This window comes from Cariama cristata, unplaced genomic scaffold, assembly GCF_000690535.1.
Source record: "Cariama cristata isolate BGI_N322 unplaced genomic scaffold, ASM69053v1 scaffold5521, whole genome shotgun sequence".
Taxonomy (NCBI): domain Eukaryota; kingdom Metazoa; phylum Chordata; class Aves; order Cariamiformes; family Cariamidae; genus Cariama; species Cariama cristata.
Window position 1 is genome coordinate 44,396 of NW_009597425.1, and position 19,111 is coordinate 63,506.

The 19,111-nt window shown below is 43.0% G+C and overlaps 1 protein-coding gene across 1 annotated transcript in view; it reads left to right on the plus strand.

Annotated features, from left to right (window-relative positions):
• Window positions 1-733: 733 nt before the first annotated feature.
• The window catches only part of GRPR (gastrin-releasing peptide receptor), a 22,096-nt gene continuing 3,718 nt past the window's right edge, over window positions 734-19,111 (plus strand). Inside the window, exons 1-2 of the mRNA XM_009708865.1 lie at window positions 734-1,152; window positions 18,469-18,820. Of these exons, the coding sequence (XP_009707167.1) occupies window positions 734-1,152; window positions 18,469-18,820 (771 nt within the window). The remainder of the gene's footprint in view (window positions 1,153-18,468; window positions 18,821-19,111) is intronic.

Consider the following 19,111-nt stretch of genomic DNA (forward strand, 5'->3'; position numbering starts at 1 on the left):
TTTTTTCATCTAAAGAGTTAACGGTGATTTTGATGTGTTTTTCCTTTCCCCTTCTACCCAGGCAGTGATGAGATTGCCCAGCAGATGGCTGGCATTCTCCGGCGCTCGCCGGCGGCTCCCCCGGAATTACCGCAGTCATTTGAGCAAGGCTGCTCTCATCATGGGAAGCAGGGGAAGAACTGACGTCCAGAAGATCCTGCCTATAGGATCCGAGCCATCAGCTGAGCCCTGCTTTTTCTTCACTTTAAATCCAGCTGGCGAGTGCAGGTGCTGAAAGCCGGAGAGATTGGCGATGCAGCATGACAGCAACTACCAAAAGTTCTTGCTTTTTGTAACCCCCTTCTTTCAGACTCGGTTCTGCTTGACAGACCTGAAGCTGGGAATCTAACAAGCTTCAATTTTGAAAATGCCTCCCACTCACTGGTCTTTGAATTGGCCTTCCAGAGCTGAGGAATACCTAACAGCAAGACAAGTCAAAGAGGAAAAGCAAGTTTCAGGATTCAAACTATGCTAAAAGATGTTCTCCTTTCACCTTATGGAAACAGTTCTGTTGAGCAAGCTGCTGTTGCTTTTTGGTTTGCTTGTTTGTTGTCAAGATCTGTCACAAAGTGATAAGACTTTTAAACTCTTCTGACTATTTAAAGCTAGCAAGCAGCAGCAAAATTAAAGCAAGAAACTTATTTGAGGATTTTCAGAGAAGAAAGCTGTCTTCTGAGAAGAGCCGAGTAGGACAATGGCATCTGGAGAGTGCCTTTTGCTAGACCTGGAAACAGATAACTTCATTCTCTACAACATCTCTGTCAACCAGAGTACAAACCTCTCCCTCCTCGGTGACGACTGGTTCTACCCAGCGTTCCTCTATGCCATCCCCACGATCTACGGGATCATCATTTTGATAGGCCTTATTGGCAATATCACCTTGATTAAGATATTCTGTACTGTGAAATCCATGAGAAATGTCCCTAATCTGTTCATCTCCAGTTTGGCTCTGGGAGACCTGCTGCTTTTAGTGACTTGCGTGCCTGTGGATGCCAGCAGGTACCTCGCTGACGAGTGGCTGTTCGGCAGAACTGGGTGCAAACTCATCCCCTTCATACAGCTCACCTCTGTCGGGGTGTCCGTCTTTACTCTCACCGCTCTCTCAGCTGACAGGTAAGCTGGCTGCTGCAGCCTTGAAAAGAAGTCTGCATAATTACGACTCCATAAAATGCATGATTACGAATGCCTCTTTTCGGGTAACAAGTGCATTTTTAACCTAATGAGGGAAAAAGGACAACTTCAGTTAATTTCTGGTAGTTACGAGCACCCAACTTCAGGAGGAGGCAGGCTGAACACAGGATGCTTTTTCTAGGCTAAACTAAATGTTTGTGCCTTTCAGCTAATAGTCTAGCTTAATGAAAAGAAAAACACAAGCAGATCAAGCTAAAGACCAGAGAGAGAAAATACCATTAATGAAGCTCTGTTTAAAAGGTAGCATGTTCATATTTGCCACAAAAATAATTGATCCACATTTCATGAAGTGTGAAGGCACTGGAGCAGCAATTTAAAGTGCAGTTAGAATCAGTTCTTTCTAGTGGCTTGCTTCCTTAAGCCTAATTACACGTGAGGTGATATTTCATGAAATATGTTCCAAATATTCAAATGAGTATGCCTGAAGCCAGGAATCTCAGTTTGCTATAGCCAGTATATTTGCCTTGATTAAACCATTTGCCCCTTATCCAATCAAAAGTGATCTGTGCTGTTGGTTTGGAAACTTTGTCTTCCAATAATGTTTGGTAAAAATAACATGTAATAGCTATGCTATTTTAGAATATGTGAAAACAAGTTTGACTTTAACAAAAGACAGGCTTCTAACAAGCCAGCTCTATTTTGGATTTCTGTGAGGCTTTGGAAAACTGTCTCAGAGCATGCAGATTTAAATTCAAAAGACATTTTAATCTGAATGTGATTTGGAAGGATGAAGCCTAGCTTTCTAGAAGGATTTTAAGTATTTATTAGGTGGTTGGCTTTTACAGAAATTCCTATCTATATTAGAGAAGCCAGAATATTTTGTTTCTAATTTGCATGCTTCAGAAAGAGATTAAGGAATGCATTTTCACCACATTAAAGTTATAAAATTTCAAAGAAGTACTACGATTTCCAATGAGAAAAATTATTTCCATTTTGTTTTGCTCAAAAAATACCTGGGGATGGTATTTCTTGGTCACAAAGAAGTGAAACAAGGTTTGCTTTAGGTAGTTCATTGCATGTCACTCTGTGTCTCTCCTCCTAACCTACTTTAAAACATCAGACTATTTTTGTTCAGTTTTCAGGGTAGTTCATACACATATTTCAATATACAGTACAAGGTCTCAATGGAAGCAGATGACTCCATAGTGTTTCAGACACAGAACAGTCAATATGTTTATTAAGTTCTCCATGTTGGTGTATGTATAAAAATAGCACTGTCTACTTCAATAGCAGATGGCAAACAGTCCTATGTATAGACAGAATTCTTCAAGCAATTTGTTCTAAAAGTGTTGGGACAACTGCACAAATCCCCTCGTAAAGGACCACCTGCACATTTACTCCTGAGTTTCAGGTGGTGGCTGGATCCCCCTTGCCCGCTCTGAAGAAAATGGTAGGAAGAGAGTAAATATTTCTCCAAGAAACTCATCTTTCCAAAGCTGTAATGTAAGTTGTTTTAAGGAGTGTCAGGAAAAGAAAAATGCACCATAAAGAAGGTTATGTTAGAGAGATTTGTTGTTATCTGATCACATGCCACACAAAGTAAACATTGCAAACGCTTTTACTGAGCAGCACATCAATAGCGTTTTTTGCCTGAAGTGAGCGAACAGAACAGAAAACAGCAGCTTTAAATTCTGTACTTCAGCTTTATCCGGATCTTGTTAACCACCGTGATACACTAATAATCAAAAGTTGCCACACTTTTCGATGCCACTTGGCTATAAGGGAGATAGACATGCATTTGGGAGAAGACTTTATGTTCCCATTTCCAAGGGATCGTTTTACTCTCTTCTAATGCATCTGTTGTCCACTGCAGAAGCAGATGATAATGAAACTTTTACCTTTATTAGATCCATGAATCTTGAATGTGCATTGAATCACAAATGACTCTTATTTGTTATGTTTGCTGAAGTTTCTGCTTTGGTGTATTAACAGCAATGCTGGGATAATTTTGTTACGAACTAATATAGTCTGTATTTTGTCAGTTCGCAGCCCATTAGTCTATTTTCTTAAAACTAGGCCAATTAGGTGCCCATATTTAAGATGGCTGATGTTCAGTGGCGTGAGGCCTACCTGAAATGCTCACGTGAGGCATGTGAAAGTCTCTGTTCTCATGAATCAAAGCCATAGACCATGAGAGAGCAAAAAACTCCTAAAACCACCTGCTGTGAATAGCATCACATGGCACTGTCTCCAAGGAAAGGGAGACTTGTGGGTGGACCACAAACTGGTTGTCTATAATTCATCTTCTGCAAAAAATAATAACAAAACCCCCTCAGTTCCAGTGTCCTTCCATTGACAAAAGCAAGTGGGAACAACTGCTGGCATTACTGAAGGTATCGTGGTGACACCTAGAGAGACCTGGCATTGCAGTGGTCAGAGATCTGCTGTGTAAAGAAAAGCACTGGAGTGTGATACAATGGGGTCATTTCCAAAGACGTGACCATTGAAACACAAGATGAAAGGCAGTGGGTAGGTGTGATGGGCAGATACAGTGCATGAGACGTATGCTACATGTTACGATAATTGTACAAATCATCATGAAGAAATTCTTCCCGGTGAGGGTGGTGAGGCAGTGGCAGAGGTTGCCCAGAGAAGTTGTGGATGCCCCATCCCTGGAAGTGTTCAAGGCCAGGCTGGATGGGACTGTGAGCAACCTGGGCTGGTGGAAGTTGCCCCTGCCCCATGGCAGGGGGGTCGGAACTAGATGAGCTTTAAGGTCCCTTCCAACCCAAACCGTTCTGTGATTCTATGATCTCGGTTGCTTTGGATCACCTTCTGAAAATGAGGGGTCCAGTTTTAATCGATTTTTGCACAGCCCACATGATGGGTGCAAGGGTATACCTTCCCAAGGTACACTTCTATTCTTTCCATTTCCCCTTTCCCATGTGTTAGGCAGAGTTAATAACACCGAATCTATCATCTGCTGGTGACCGCAAACACTCAGCTAAGTGCCAACCTCCAACACAGAGCACCTAAAGCTGCTCAGTGGTTTGACCCTCCAAGACCTACTGGCTGTCCAGATGATGGACTGCTCACTTGCAAGCTTTTCTCAAGGAGAAACAGAGGGCCAAACTGCTGATCTCAGCTTTTCCTGCAGCAGGAGCCTCCCAGCCTGCGAGGTGCTCTGCGTGCCCATGGACGCGGACGAGTATGCCTGCACAGGTTTGGTTAGGTAGGGCATAGCCAAAGGATCCCCGGGTACTTAGGTTGGCTCTGTGTACAGTCATGGGATTGCACCAGACTAAAGTTAAATTATTGAGAGAGTGTGCAAGAAAGGGCAAAAAAAAAGTTAACATTATTAGAAATGCATTTTCTGTGGGACTACTCCACCGGCCGCATGGTGCTTACATCTGCCCAGCTGCATTTGCAGGAGCCGCGGGAGCTGTCAATGAGACCCCTTTACCTGACAGCTTGGCAAATTTGCAGAGCAGCCAGGAGAGGGTTAAGGTCTGTGGCGTGAGTACAGCCACCCTCCCCAGGCGATAAGGCCAGGGCTGAGTATACAGGAGCGAGGAAACAAGCAGTCGATGCGTGTGTATGCATGTTTGTGTGTTTTAGAAGGACTGTAAATGAGGTTGGCAGGGGAAGGACATCTATCTGCCCTGCTGCTCGGCTCTATCGAGGCAATGGATTTTGTCAGCTACTGCTCAGCTCGTCCCAGCAAAGAGGGAGTTTGGGTTCGCCCGCCAGGCTGCCCTCCTCTTCCTCCATCCAAGGGGAAGGGGTATATAGGCGTCTGTGAGAGCGGTGGCACCTGGCCCACCAGCCCAGGCAGAAAAGCCAAGGCTGGCTCAGCAAGTGATAGGAAATTAAGGAAAATCTTTGCGCAGTGAGAGGAAAAGCGGCCCATTTAATTGCCCTTGTCATGGGAGATGTCTTTATTTAATTGACTGTTTCTCCCATGACTGACGGGGTTTATACATTTGCATTTGAATTACCCAAGCTGTCAAGCACTCATCATACTTCCCCCCTGTTTTGCTGACACAGTTAAAAACCGAAATGCCCTGGTGCTCATGCAGTGAAATCTGCCTGAAGTAATGCTGCTTTTACAAGCGCACAGCAAAGTGTAAAGCATAATTGGAGTTTACAAGCAGCATCTTTACTTTAAGCATCCTGGATTATCTGGATTTTAGTACCAGAAAACTGCAGCAATGCCTGCCAGCCGGAGCTGCCTGCTGGTCCGTGATGGCAGGGAGTGACACATGGGATGACATTATGCGTGAGGTTAGGTGGCTTACCTTGATAAGACCAGCTGCAGACAGCAGGACAGTTGTGTGGGAGACCTGAAATGGGGATATTAGCTTTGGAAAGGTTGACCTGAGTGCTTGGGTGCAGGGATGCTGCAGTGCTTCCAGCTGCGCTGGGTCCCTCGGAGTGGGTCACAGCCACGACTTTTGACGTTCCTCTGAACTCATGTGACAGTTTGTTTATCTAAGAAATAAAAACTTCAAGCAACCCTCTCCCCAAAAGACAGTGATGGAAGGAAAATTTCTAGAAAGATAGCTTTAAATATGCAAAAATCTTTGTTTAGTGGACTCATCTATTTGTGATTTGGATGTCTCCAGCCCCTGCTATTAATATTACATGCAATACTAGAGAAGGAGTAGTATCTACATGTCAGTTCATTTGTTTTATTTTACAATCAGTAGATTATGTCTCCACAAGAGGATTAAGAGAAGCACGCCACTCTAAAATAAAGCTATGGAAAGCCAAACTGGATTTCCATTGATTTACACAGTGACACTTTTTTTTTTTCAATACTATCAGTTGTAAAGTGTCAGGTCCATAGTGGTTATGAATTTATTCTGGGCAGTCATGAAATCCCTTCATGTCACTAAGGCACTATTTTGGAGAAATTTGCTTGTGCAATTTACTGTGCAGCCTCAGGAAGGTTTTGGAGGGTGATGGAGAAAGCTACTCACTGAACTACCAAGACAGCCGCTAAACTGGTCAATGCAAGTTGGCAGAATGATACCCCCATGCATACGTTTTGGGTCCACTGATGTGAGAGCCAGAACATCATTCCTTCCAAGCCAGGGAAGAAAACTGGAGGGGCTTTGGACCCCAGCCCAAAGCCTTCCCTCCCACTGAAGCACTGGGCAGCCCCTCCTCGACTCTTGCCACTGGCACGATGTCCGTGCCGCTGGTCTTCCTCCGCTGACGGCACGGGGTACGTGCAGAGAGAGAGAGACATGTATCTTCCAGCCGATGTACAGAGTCTTAGATCCTGCGTTGCTGGCCACTGTGTCAATATAATACGAACACTCTTAACACCCTTGGTTTTAGCTGTCATTTCCCCAGCCCCTGCATCCATCTGCAAGAGAAACAGATCAAACAGCATAAACTTTCTGAATATCTTGATTAGCCAGAACAGATGGCCAAAACACAATAGACGCACTTCTATAACCAGGAACATTAGAGCTCCCACGTATATCAGTGGGACCGGTGCACAAATCTGAGGTGAGAGTCAGTGCTAATGTGCTGGAGACTGTCAATATTTAAGCAATCAAAAGGAAGAAAAGTTGGATTACCTATTGTTTACATTTCAGTAAAACCTAAAAACCCCAATCAGTTGTCATGGTCTCATGGTACGAGGTGCTGTACACGATGTTAATAAGGAGAGCGACTGGCCGCAGAGAATTTGCTGGCTGTGTGTCAGACTGAACACGGTGGACTGGGACATCTGCGTTGCTGCAGGGAGACGAGCTCACGGTGGCCCCATCAGTTCATGTGTTCCTGCTTGGTGTTCAGATGTGGACAACAGCGTAGCTGAGAAGAGCAGAAGGGAGTTGAGCTGAAAAAGGAGAAGCAGGCACGGCCTGTCCTGTATACGCAGGGAAAGATCCAGTAGCTGCTTTGCTCACAGACAGCCCTTGCAATAACCTGTTTTCCTTTTAATTTGAAAAGAGCTTTCACCACTAGCCCTGTGGAGTCCCCTCACCTTTTTCCTCACCAATTCTGCACCCATGTGTGCCCCTCACCCCCTACCATGGAGGACACCATGGGCCATGGGATCCTCGTCCGAGCTCCTGCCCATAGCACACTAATTGATTCCCCCCAACACTGCCCACTGCATACGACCTTGGGCAAAGCAGGGGATTTTGGTGTCCAGAAGACCAGCCTGGGCCCTGGGGCAGAAAATGAGGATGGTGCCTGGGCCCCTCATGGTGCTGGGGCACCAGAAGGCATCCTAGCAGCAAGCCACTTGCTATGCTGTAGAGAAAGGCAGAAAGCTGAAGTCCCTTGCAGAAACCTCCTCTCCTGACGCCAGGCGAGCAATCAGTTTAACTGCAGAAGATTGTGGAGCGTCACAGGGAGAAGTGCCAGAGCTCTGCCCGTCCTGTCCTTGCCTGCCCTCTGGCTATGGCCAGTCTCTGCAGCTCTGTGGGAAGGTGGGGCAGAAAACAGTACCACCACACCCGGAGAGGAAAAACCGTTTCTTCGTCCTGCAGACAGCCCTGAAGCATGAGATTTAGACGTGGACGGTTGAATGACCTGGGAGAACCAGAGATGCAGATGCTGGACTAGCACTGACTGCACTAGCCATCCTGTTCAGCAGCATTTCTTGCCCGCACCTGTGCATGGAGGCTGCTGAATATCTCATAGGATTTGGATTAAAAGAGGTATTTTCAGTGACACTGGGTAACTTTCTGCCTATTCAGACTAAAGGTGCACATATCACCCTGTCCCCCTCATGTGTCTCCAGCATCCTGTTATCCTCACTGCTTAGAACTTATGTCATATTTCAAATAAAAATTTGTTTGACCTCTAACTACTGCATAGTAATCTAACTAATAGCATAATTGAAGGGCTGAGGGGGTTGGGGTTGTTCAGCCTGGAGAAGAGAAGACTCCAAGGAGACCTTGTTGTGGTCTTTCAATACTGAAAAGGGCTTATAAGAAAGTTGGAGAGAGACTTTTTAGTAAGGTCTGTAGTGCCAGGACAAGGGGCAACGGTTTTAAACTGAAAGATGGTAGGTTTAGGTTTGAGATGAGGAAGAAATTTTTTATGATGAGGGTGGTGAGACACTGGAACAGGTTGCCTGAAGTTGTGGATGCCCCAGCATTAGAAGTGTTCGAGGTCAGGTTGGAGGGCTCTTTGAGCAACCTGACCAAGTTGAAGACGTCCCTGCTCATTGCAGGGGGGTTTGGACTAGATGACTTTTAAAGGTCCCCTCCAACACAAACTATCGTGTGATTGTATGACAAGAGCAGGCAAGGACAGCACTAGATTGTTCACCCCAACATGCAGCTGAACATTTATATGGAGGCGATAGTCTGTTATGATATTTATGTTTACTGAAGCCACAGAAAGGACTTAAGCTTCATATAACTGACCTAACTTCATACTAGCTAGCTCAGGTACTGATTACACTAAAGCCACGCCATGGTGAGAATGGCACAAGATATCTCATTTTGTCAGATGCAGAAGAGTTGCTCCAATGTCTTCTTTTGGTCTTCTCTTTCCTTGAAAGATCACTAATTTTTTTGGCATAATCTGCTCACCTGTGTCCTACCTATACTATTTTACACCTAACTGAGTTAAAATGGCTTCTGTTAGACTATGGCCATTTATCCAATGACTGTACAATAATTTTTACAGTCTGGTCAGCCACTGTGTCATCTGCAAATTTTCCCAGCAAAGGTTTTATAGCCTGTTCAAGGCAACTGATACATGCAGTAAATAGCACTGGAGCTAGAGCAGGTTCCCAAACCCAGGCAAGAAATGGCTCCACGCACTGCTACCTTTTTACCGGCATGTTTGAGGGTCTGCTGGGGAAGCCATGGGGCTCAGGGTCTGCACCTGGAACAGCCTCCCCTCTCAGTCCAGTCCAGGACTGCTCGTTTTAACCCTTGTCCCATGGGAGAATGCCAGGGATTGCACAGGCGTGGATAGGGGAGGGAGGACCACGTGTGCCCTGACACACACATGCATATCTACATGCACAGTCACCCATGCCAACATGCCCATGCAGGCTTGTATGTCAGCATGGCCCGCACCCTTTTTACATCACGTATAATGTTGTGAAAATATAAAAATACCCCTAAATCTACCATGTATTAAACAAGACAGACTTATATTTATTATCATCTGTTAGTAGGATTAACCTTTCCATTATTCTATCTACAACTGGCCTTGGGCAACCCAAATACTTACAGTTTTCTTGGTCACACCTTCTAGCTTTCTAAACTTCACAACTTTGGAGTCAGTTCTCCACTTCCAGGGAATTTCTCCAGTTTTTCAAGACTTGTGATAAAATTAAAAACAGTTGTTTCCCAGCTGGTTCCTTTAATACTCTTAGGTGTAAATTATTCAGGCCTGCTGGTGTGAAACTGGTTTGTGTTAGCAGATGTTGGCTCACATTTTTAATACAGCTGACAAGTTTTCTGCTACATCTATAGCACTGCACACATGGTATAGGTGCCTCATCCACATTTGGTCTTGAAGACAAATATCTAGTCATTGCTTTTCACTTTGTCTCACCATTGTTCATATCTTCACCGTTTATGTGTATGCCTGACTTACTGATTTTTTTGTTCCTGATGTATTTTAAAATGCACATTTGTCTGTTACACAGTGACCTTTGATAATTTATTGGCTCCTCTAGGATCCCTTATCAGTCACTGACATTTTTAAACTCCAATATTTGCTGTCATTTACTTTTGCTTTTTTTCCCATCTGTTGTGTATTGTTTTTTTAATTAGTTCTTTGAGATTTTAGCATGAGTTCTCATTTTCTCTTTTTCAGGGCAGCTTTTTATCCTACACAGTTTTTTCAGGGCAAGGTAGGGGAGACAAGAGAGGAGGTTGTGGGTCAGCTACTAATGTAGAGTTAGCATTGTCCCCTTTACCTTTATATTCCCAGTCAGTTGATCCGAAAACTGCTTTTAACTTCAGGAAACCTGCTTCTTTAAAGTTCCATCTATATCCATATCTATACCTATACCTATACCTAGATCTAGATCTATATCTATACCTGTATCTCTATCTGTATCTGTATCTATATCTATATATCTATTTATATCCATATCTATACCTATATCTAGACCTGTATCTGTATCTGTATCTATATCTATCTATATCTTTTTATTCTCTTTCCACAAAATTAAGGTAAGCACACCAGGGCTGCTATAGCTTAAGGAACTGCTAGTTTTTAGGTCAATGATGAACTCTTCTTTCTCTGTCAGAACAAGGTACAATATTGATTTATTGCACATCACAGGCTTTTTGGGTTGAGAAACTGCCATTTTTAGAAACTCAAACGAATTTCTATAACTGACTCTGTGAGATATCCAGCAATTATGCCACCTGTTTAGGCTACCCAGTGATGCTGGGTTTATGCACCAAAGGTGGTGCTTTCAGGAGAAATAAGGCTGACTCTCTGGTGAGATGAGGGGTGTTTGAGGGCACAGCTTTAGTTGCCCTGGTAAGAATTCAATCCTGAGGCACACAGAGCCCCCGGTCCCATGCACAACCCTGGAGACTTGGGCTGAGACATCAACGCCTTGGACGGAAAGCATCACTAGGGCTTGCCCCTTCCCATGCCTGGCGGTCCAGGTGCCAGCACCAGCCCTCCCAGCTCCGCTCCGGACACGCACCACATTGCAACCCTGGCCCCAGCAAGCTGCTCCACCAGCATGTAGTCTGGTGCCACGTGGCGAGAGCAGGCACATCTCTCTGACTGTGCTGGGTGCTGAGCACATAGAAATATGCGCAGAGATTAGCTGGTGCCGTGGATCTGGGGTGTTGGTGTGAGGGAACTTGCTGGTTTTGCAGTCAAAAGATGTTTTTAAATGAATGAGTGCTATCCCTCCTTCAGAAAGTAGGTCTCAAATCCATTTGCAAGAACTGCGATAAACTGCGAGGCTAGCCCCACTGAAATCTTTGACTTGGGATCAGGGTTTCATTCAGAGTCTTGGCTGAAGATCACTGCCAGGGAATAAATACCCTGGATGCAAAGGGAGTCTTTCTAATAAGGAAAGCATTGTCCATGGAACTCCCACTATTTCCTGCAGTAACCTTTACATCCATTGTTTTCCATACGTATAGTCAATTTCTGAAATATTTTATGCTTTGGATGGTCATGATTAGGAATAACAACACATTGACTATCAAATGGTTGCTATTTAACCTCTCCTTCCCTAATGTGTAGTTCAATTCAATGCTCTCTAAAACACTCTGTCTCAATTTGAACCGTAGTCATTCCTGGACTGGAATTTCCATTTGTCCAGATTCCAGGATGATACAGCAGTATGCAGGTATACAGACAGAAATTTGAACATACGCTTGAAAAAGTGAGCACTATGCCATTCCATCAGTGCCTTCTTTTCCTTTTCGTTTGAATGTTAATTAATAAAAAGAGAGAGAAAAGAGGCAGTACCTGCCAATGTATGTAAGACTAGCCAATTAAAGATGTCTTTGTGCCCATATGCAATTTACTAAAGTAAAGATTTTAATAACAGATGTTCATCCAAGAATAATGCATAATGATGATAATTTTAACTAAGTATGCACAAAGAAGATAGACCCAGAATAGATTGTCGGAGTGTGTTGATGGGTTAGACAGTCTAGCAATTTTGTGGATTTATTGAATTGCCTTCAGAGCTATGAATATTCATAACATTCATGGTGGAAACAATAAAGAAATTTTGGGGCATGGCACTTCTCGTCAATTACTTCAGATATTTCTAAGACTTTTTCCTTGTTTTCCAAGTGGAGCCTCGCACTCAAGAAGGTTCCACGTGCTTCATTTATGCAGTTTTTGCATAGCACCAACTTCTTCTCTGTTGCTTGAGGCTTTTTTGCATGGTAATTGAGCCAGTCCTTCATATTATGTGGGCAAAACAATAATGTGATACTGGTAGAACATAATTACAAAATTTTAATGTGAAGATTTTCATTCAGTCTGTTCATGGGCTAAGACCAGATCAATGTGCGTGCATTAAGCTTACAAATAGGAACAGATGACTGGGGATCAGAGGAACTGTGAATTGCACACCTTTTCTCCCACTTTTGGTTACACGTGGGAACAGAAGAAATATAGGGATGTGCTGACTGAAAGGCAGTTCTTTCATCATTACAATAGGTGGTTGTGGCAATTTCAGGAGCTCGTTTTCTAGAGCTGGGAAGAACTCAGCGTTTTCACTTCACAGCAATTTGCATGACTATTTTTGTAAGACACCAGTCCATTCCAACTGATCCCTGCTTTTTTATTTAAGTTTCAGGTTCACATTAACCCAACATCTCAAAATAGAGCTCAGTTTAAACAGATTCAAAAGTTTGTAAGTGGATTTCTCACTTCAGAGAAAAACCAGTGGCAATATGGCAAATCTGTCCGTCAGCCTGATGCAGTCTAAATAGTGGGGCTAGTAACAAAGCAAGGGCAGGTAAGCCTTCCGAAATTTTGTTTGAACAGGTTTTAATTAATTTGGTTTTTTTTAAACTATTATACACAGGATTGGGGCCCAGGATCTTTTTATGTAAACAGTGTAGGACGTAGTAACGGATGATACTATTAGGAGGAAACTTTCCTTAAAACTTAAGTACTCCTGCAAACTCATTTTGGAAGGGCAGTGTCCCATTTCCCTGTAGGAAGGATGGGGAGGATTTTTTTTCTGTTCTTAAATTTCTTGCAAGTGTGAGGTTCAGCTACAGGAAGATAAGTGTATTTGGAAGGATTGTGCTAAAAAAGGGCAGTACGCTGTGGCAGAGCCTCTTTCAGCCATTTTCTCTTGCTACACGCCTGCTGAAAAAGACAGGGAAGAGTTATGAAAGCAAATTAGTGCCTCTTTTTAACTCAGATTCAATAGATGAGAGGGATGTAGTGGCTGGGACATAGCTGCCACACAATCCTTGCTGTCATATTTGGTCACCAGGAACATTTCCAACAGCCACCTACCTGTGTGACCAGTCGCCTTCGCTGCCGTGACGGGGGGATGCTTCCTTCCACTGCCACTGACAACAACTGCAGTTATTACAGAGGACACAATTTATTTTGGCTGTAATTAAGATCTACTGACCTACCACTTGCAAAGACACTGCAGAAGGTGGTATTTCCCAGCTTAAGAAAGCCTGTCTCTTTTTGGCAACCCATGCCCACCAGAGATACAATGAGGTCTGTTTTATGGACCATCTATATTAGCTTTAATAGTTGACAAGAGGGAAGGGGAAAAGGCATTAATACAAAGCAATCATAAAAGAGGAAAGCAAGTCAAGTCTGCCTACAGCACCAGCTTCCATACGCAACATCATGTTGCCTCCCTAAAAAAAATAAAACCAGACAGTGAGACTTACGGAGATAAAATAATGTAAAATCCAAGGGAAACAGCTGGTTTTCCTCCCGTTCTTTAGTTTTTTTAAATTTTGTGGCTGTTATAGCAGGCACAATAAGTGGATGAAGGTGACAGGAAAAAAAATGTGAGGGGTGCACTGAAGCTGCAGCCTTAGGGATAAGGTCCTTTCTTCCCCAGCGTGAGAGCAAAATTGCAGCCCTTCATATCTCTGTGCTTAGGAACATATAGGCAATATGGCTTTGAAGGCAAAGCCTGTTTATACTTCAGCTGGTATGTGTTTTCTTGGCTCAGCTGAGGAGCACAAACCTGGCTAAAATATTTTGCATCAGCAGAGAAGTTGCAACTAGGAAACTTTGACATCCATTTGGGGCCTTATTTTGATCTATGTCTTTGGAGCACATATTTGTAACTGTCCTTTTCGTGATAAAGCTACTTCTGTGTTTGTATTTGAAGTTGCGGCTTTGGGGCTAAGTGTATGGTATCAATCAATGTTTCCATAGTCAAAGTTTTAGAGTACATTAGATGGTGTTATCGTTAGTTACACTATTATTAACACAAGGATAATGACACAGTTTTGCAGTTCCCCTGGCGTATTAACCTCAGTGGGAGAAGTATTTACCACAGAAAAACCTTGTGTGTATATGTCACATTTTAGCGCTTTATGGTCATTTCAGTAGTTTCAGTTGTGAGAAACAATTATTTAATGAGCACGATAGACACCCTAAGAGACATGTGTAAGACATTTTCCAGGATTCAATGGAAAAGCATGCACTCTGTGGGCTCCTACCCATCCCCACTGAATTTTGGGGATTAGGTTAAGAAGCGATCATGCATTATGTGTTATTGAATTCTGGCATTCTGGATTGAAGCAACCCTCTCACCAGGCTCCTCTTGGAGGCCTCGAGACTGACCTGGAGGAGAGGGATGGCACCAGAGTTGCCATGGCTGGTATAGAGGAGCATTGCCCTACGGGGTGAATCTTCACAGTGCCTCATGAGCTGTGATTATATTAATTGCACTTAAGATAGCCCCGTGTGTAATTTCTTTGTGCGGGCTTCTTTGAACAACACCGCGAGACACTGAGATCACTAGCATCCATCCTGGCCAGAAGGTCGTGGCAGCTGCTTCACAAGCACAGTGGGAACAGAGAATTTCAAAGACTGAGCAGTAGTAAAGGTCAGCATCTCTTTCATATTTCCTATCAGATCGGCAACCCAGTCGTTTTCATCTGGGCTGTTTGGCAACTGGAGAGAGATTGGAGTTGACACAAGTTCTTGACTCTATCATTTTTTATTCAACTGAATCTTCAGAAGGCATATTTTTCTTTTTAAGTTTTGGCCTTTGTTGTAGGGCATGAATCATATATCTGGTTTTTAATGTTTTTCAAAAATTTCTTTAAAAGCAGGTTGGGAAAGGAGTTCGGCTGAAAAAAAGTGATATCAAACAATAATTAGAGACTGAACACGAGAGCAGCAGAGGTGATAAATCCAGGGCCACGTCTAGATCTACTGCAGACAAGCTGAGCATGCAATGTGGCAGGTAGTCTCAAAGCCCCGTGCTACTGTACAGGTTAAAAGTAACGCTGTCGTAAGATGTTTGCATGAGGGCTCACTCAGCCACCGAGGTCCATGGCTCCACTGAGGTGTATAGGCATATTCACCACCGACCCCTTCAGAGTGGATTGGATTATTCAAATGCTGGATGTTAAATATGGGAAGGTTATGTGCCTCAGCGTAAAACTCATTCAGAAAGGAGTTGCAGAGGACAAAGTTGTGGAAGGCTTGAAATTATATTTGACACACAAGCTGGAAATACAGATGCTGAAAAACAGGACCAGCTGCTGCTCAAATCCAGACTCAAATCCAGAAGTTCTTGCTGAAGTTCTTAACAAATGTCAAATAAATTATAAAATCCAGGGTTGACCCTATCAGGACAGTGGTGTGGAAAAGTCAGGAAGTGAAGGAGTTGCTGAACCCCGCTGAGAAACCAACCAGGAGACGCAGATTTTCTCTCCCTGAGCACCAGCCACAGGCAAACTTTCCAGTGGTCTCCCAGCCAGCCCAGGGGTCCAATCGCTCATGCATGACCCCCCATGCCCTGACAGAGAGCAGCCCCAGCAGCCGCTGTCCAAAACCCAAGCTGGCGTGGGAGAGCGGAGCTGCTGAGATGCAAACTGGGGAGAGACCCATCGATGCACCAGCAAGGTGACTGGAAATGGAGGCTCCCACCAGATCAATCCTGATCAAGTAAGCATTAATACTCAGAGGATAACATAGATTACTGAAGATTTCCGAGTAAGTTAGCTCACCATCAAAGAAGTCATGCAGATAGTTAGCAAAATAATTTGATCCAATTGTCAGGCTCTTAAGAAAATATTGACCTGTGTTGCTACATCTGAGAACTTACATTTTCAAAACCTATTTTCTAGCTTTGTTTTTTCTATTTTATCTTTCTGTGCTTTCAACCTCATCCTTTGGGTCTACAGTGAACCCCTTGCAAGCAAACCTCTCTCCGATCTTCTTTTATATCTGCTGTAGGAGGCTTTAAAAATAAACTAAACGTCTAATAATCAGTGCCAGCATTCCTAGCCATTCCTAATTATGTTCTTTCAAAATTACATTGTTTGGAAACGCCATCTCTAATTAAAATGTATTAATAACTTGAAATGGATTAATTTTCTGACTCTTCCTAGTCTATTAATGTTAATAAAAATAAAACAGATTCTCTCTTTCTCTGTATTCTTCAACTCATTCATGTGACTGGAAATTAATACTCAAAAATATTCTCTCAGTTGGCTATATTATATAAGAAAATCCCTGAAATAATGATGCTAACATGCCATGCTGATAAGCATACAGTAAGCATCTGCAGAAATACGTTTGAATTAACTAAGTTTATTAATAGCTTGATATATAATTAATTTCCTTTTGCATGTATCTTCCTTAGGGTTTACTGAAGATGTTTAGTTAGCTGGTGTTTCTGTCAAGAATCTATGACTAGCGAATCAAACTGTAAATTGAGCTATTTCAGCCACATTGTTTTAGCAATCTGCCTAGCTCTTCCGTTTTATTACTACAGTAGTCTTAACACCATATTTGTTTAAGTGCTGTGATTTTATTCACTTGAGATCGTGATCTTGCACTGGAAGATTGTGCTTTGTAGTATGACACCACTTAATCTCCAGTTTCAGAGCGCAAGTTAAAGAGGTGCTAAGCCAACCTTAAAAATACTGTATCTGGCTGCTGCAGCTGTACAGCTGGAATAAAGGCGAGCTGGAGAGCTCGGAGAATAATTGGCTAAACAGAAAACTATTAAGCAAGGTGTTTGCAGTCCATTAAAGGAAAAATCTTCTACACAAGACACCTGTATGAAGAAACATCTGCAGATGAGGAGATCCTCAGATACAGTCTTTATAAAAATAAATGTAAATATATGCGTATATAAAAATACATGTATATACATGCACATGTATAAAATAAATGCATATAAAAATGTGTATGTATATAAAATACACGCACAGAGATGTAGACACATATACATATATATACACACATAGTAGGAAAGAATAGGTAGGCTGAACAGGATATTGCTTATAATTAGAAGTTGAATGCATGCTTATCCTGCAAATAAGGCAATTACTCAGTTAAAATAGTGCAGGACTGATGGACTCCTCTCGCAAATGTATTACGTGGGGAATCAATCACGTACATGAAGTGTCCGTAGAGCGTGGGTTTGGGGTGCCAGGCGGATGGACCCTGCTGCCTGCTGCCTGGTCTCAGGCAGGGTGTTCACTCACTACCTCTGCTCCCGCCCCAGGGCCCAATTTGTCTGGCTGAAAGAGCCAGGATCCCGGCAGGAGCTTAGAAACGGACTGCGGAGCAGCCGCATGGGGATGTAGCCTGCCATGCCAAAAGTGGGCTGGGACAGCCTGGGACCCAGGCACCCACCTGGCCCCAGGGAGCTGACAGTGGCCAAATGGGATGTGGGCAGTGTGAGGTAGATCATGGAAGAAACATCCAAGAGATTGTAATTATTACGATAATGACTCTAAATACTAATTTATGAAAGCTATATATATTCCTTCCTAATTATTTTTTTTCCTTCTGCTGTGTTCCTTAAACACATATGTGAATTGTGATTTACTTGGAGTGTGGACTCCTGCCAGAGCAGGGCTCTGGCAGATACAAAGCTCTTCTGTTTTCCAGTCCTCTCATTACACACATCGGGTTCAAATATGTTCGATTCTTCCATTTTCTTGGATTCTAAAGCACAATTTTCTGAAAGGCTGAAATCATGAAAGACAAAAGTGCAAATCAAAAAAAATCTTCTACATATCTAGCATAGCAAACAATAATATTTTTTATCTTCAGGAAAGTCAGTTAGCAGCTCTGGATACTTAGCCTGGGTGCACTGTGTTACGGACCACTCTTAATTGCCAGCTACACCACTAAATAGCAATTAGAATGGGCAACACGCTCTTTGTAGCTTGAGAAAACATAAGATCTGGCTTGCGGGAGGCCAGCATACTCACAGGCCAAAATGAAATGTGTGGCAAAATCTCAATCCAGATTCCTTCAACACTGTTCTGTGAAGGGGTCTAAACAGCTGTATGCTTCTGAAAAGAAGTCCGTGATTGCACTTCCTATCTTAATGCTATTTGGACACATACATATTAATGTCAGGCAGCACTGTGCTTTGTTGGGTCGATTGCAAATTAAATTAACTCAGAATCAAGACACATGAAGCTGAATGGACCTATGACAGGTGGCTCTGCTTTAAAATGGAAATCTATTGAAAACATGGAAATTTAAAACACCAGAAAAAAATTCACAGTCTTGAGTAAAGAAGGATTTCGTTTGGGTTTTTCTCCTAAATGGGAGGGAGAAGGAAGATTACAATGCCTGAGTGTTGAGGTTAATAAATTATTTCCTTTTTTTTTTTTTTAGGTATAAGGCTATAGTAAGGCCAATGGAGATCCAAGTATCCCATGCACTGATGAAGATTTGTATGAGAGCTGCTATAATCTGGATTGTATCCATGTTGCTTGCCATCCCTGAAGCAGTGTTTTCAGATCTGCACCCTTTCCATGACAAAGGGACTAATAAAACCTTCGTCAGCTGTGCTCCTTACCCGCATTCAGATGGACTGCATCCCAAAATTCACTCAATGGCATCATTTCTCATCTTTTATATCATTCCCCTATCTGTCATTTCAGTATATTATTATTTCATTGCTAAGAATTTGATCCGGAGCGCTTACAACATCCCTGTGGAAGGAAACGTGCACGTAAGGAAACAGGTAGAGACATGACTTTCTTCAAAAATCCACATTCCTTGTGAATCTGGGAGTAAAGAGGGAAGACAGGGAAATTTATACTGGGACAGACTGCATCTGTTGTGATAATTTTAATAAATTAGGTGGGGTAAAAGAAATGAAATGATTGAAACAAGCCATGACACAGGGCTAAACAGTTAAAGCATCTTCTCCTGTTTCTAAGTTCAGAGACTTTGGCAGGGTGGTTACCATGGCAAACACAGCAGGGGACCCGTGCCAAAGCCTGGGAGAGTATTGACCAGGATGCAGGGAAAG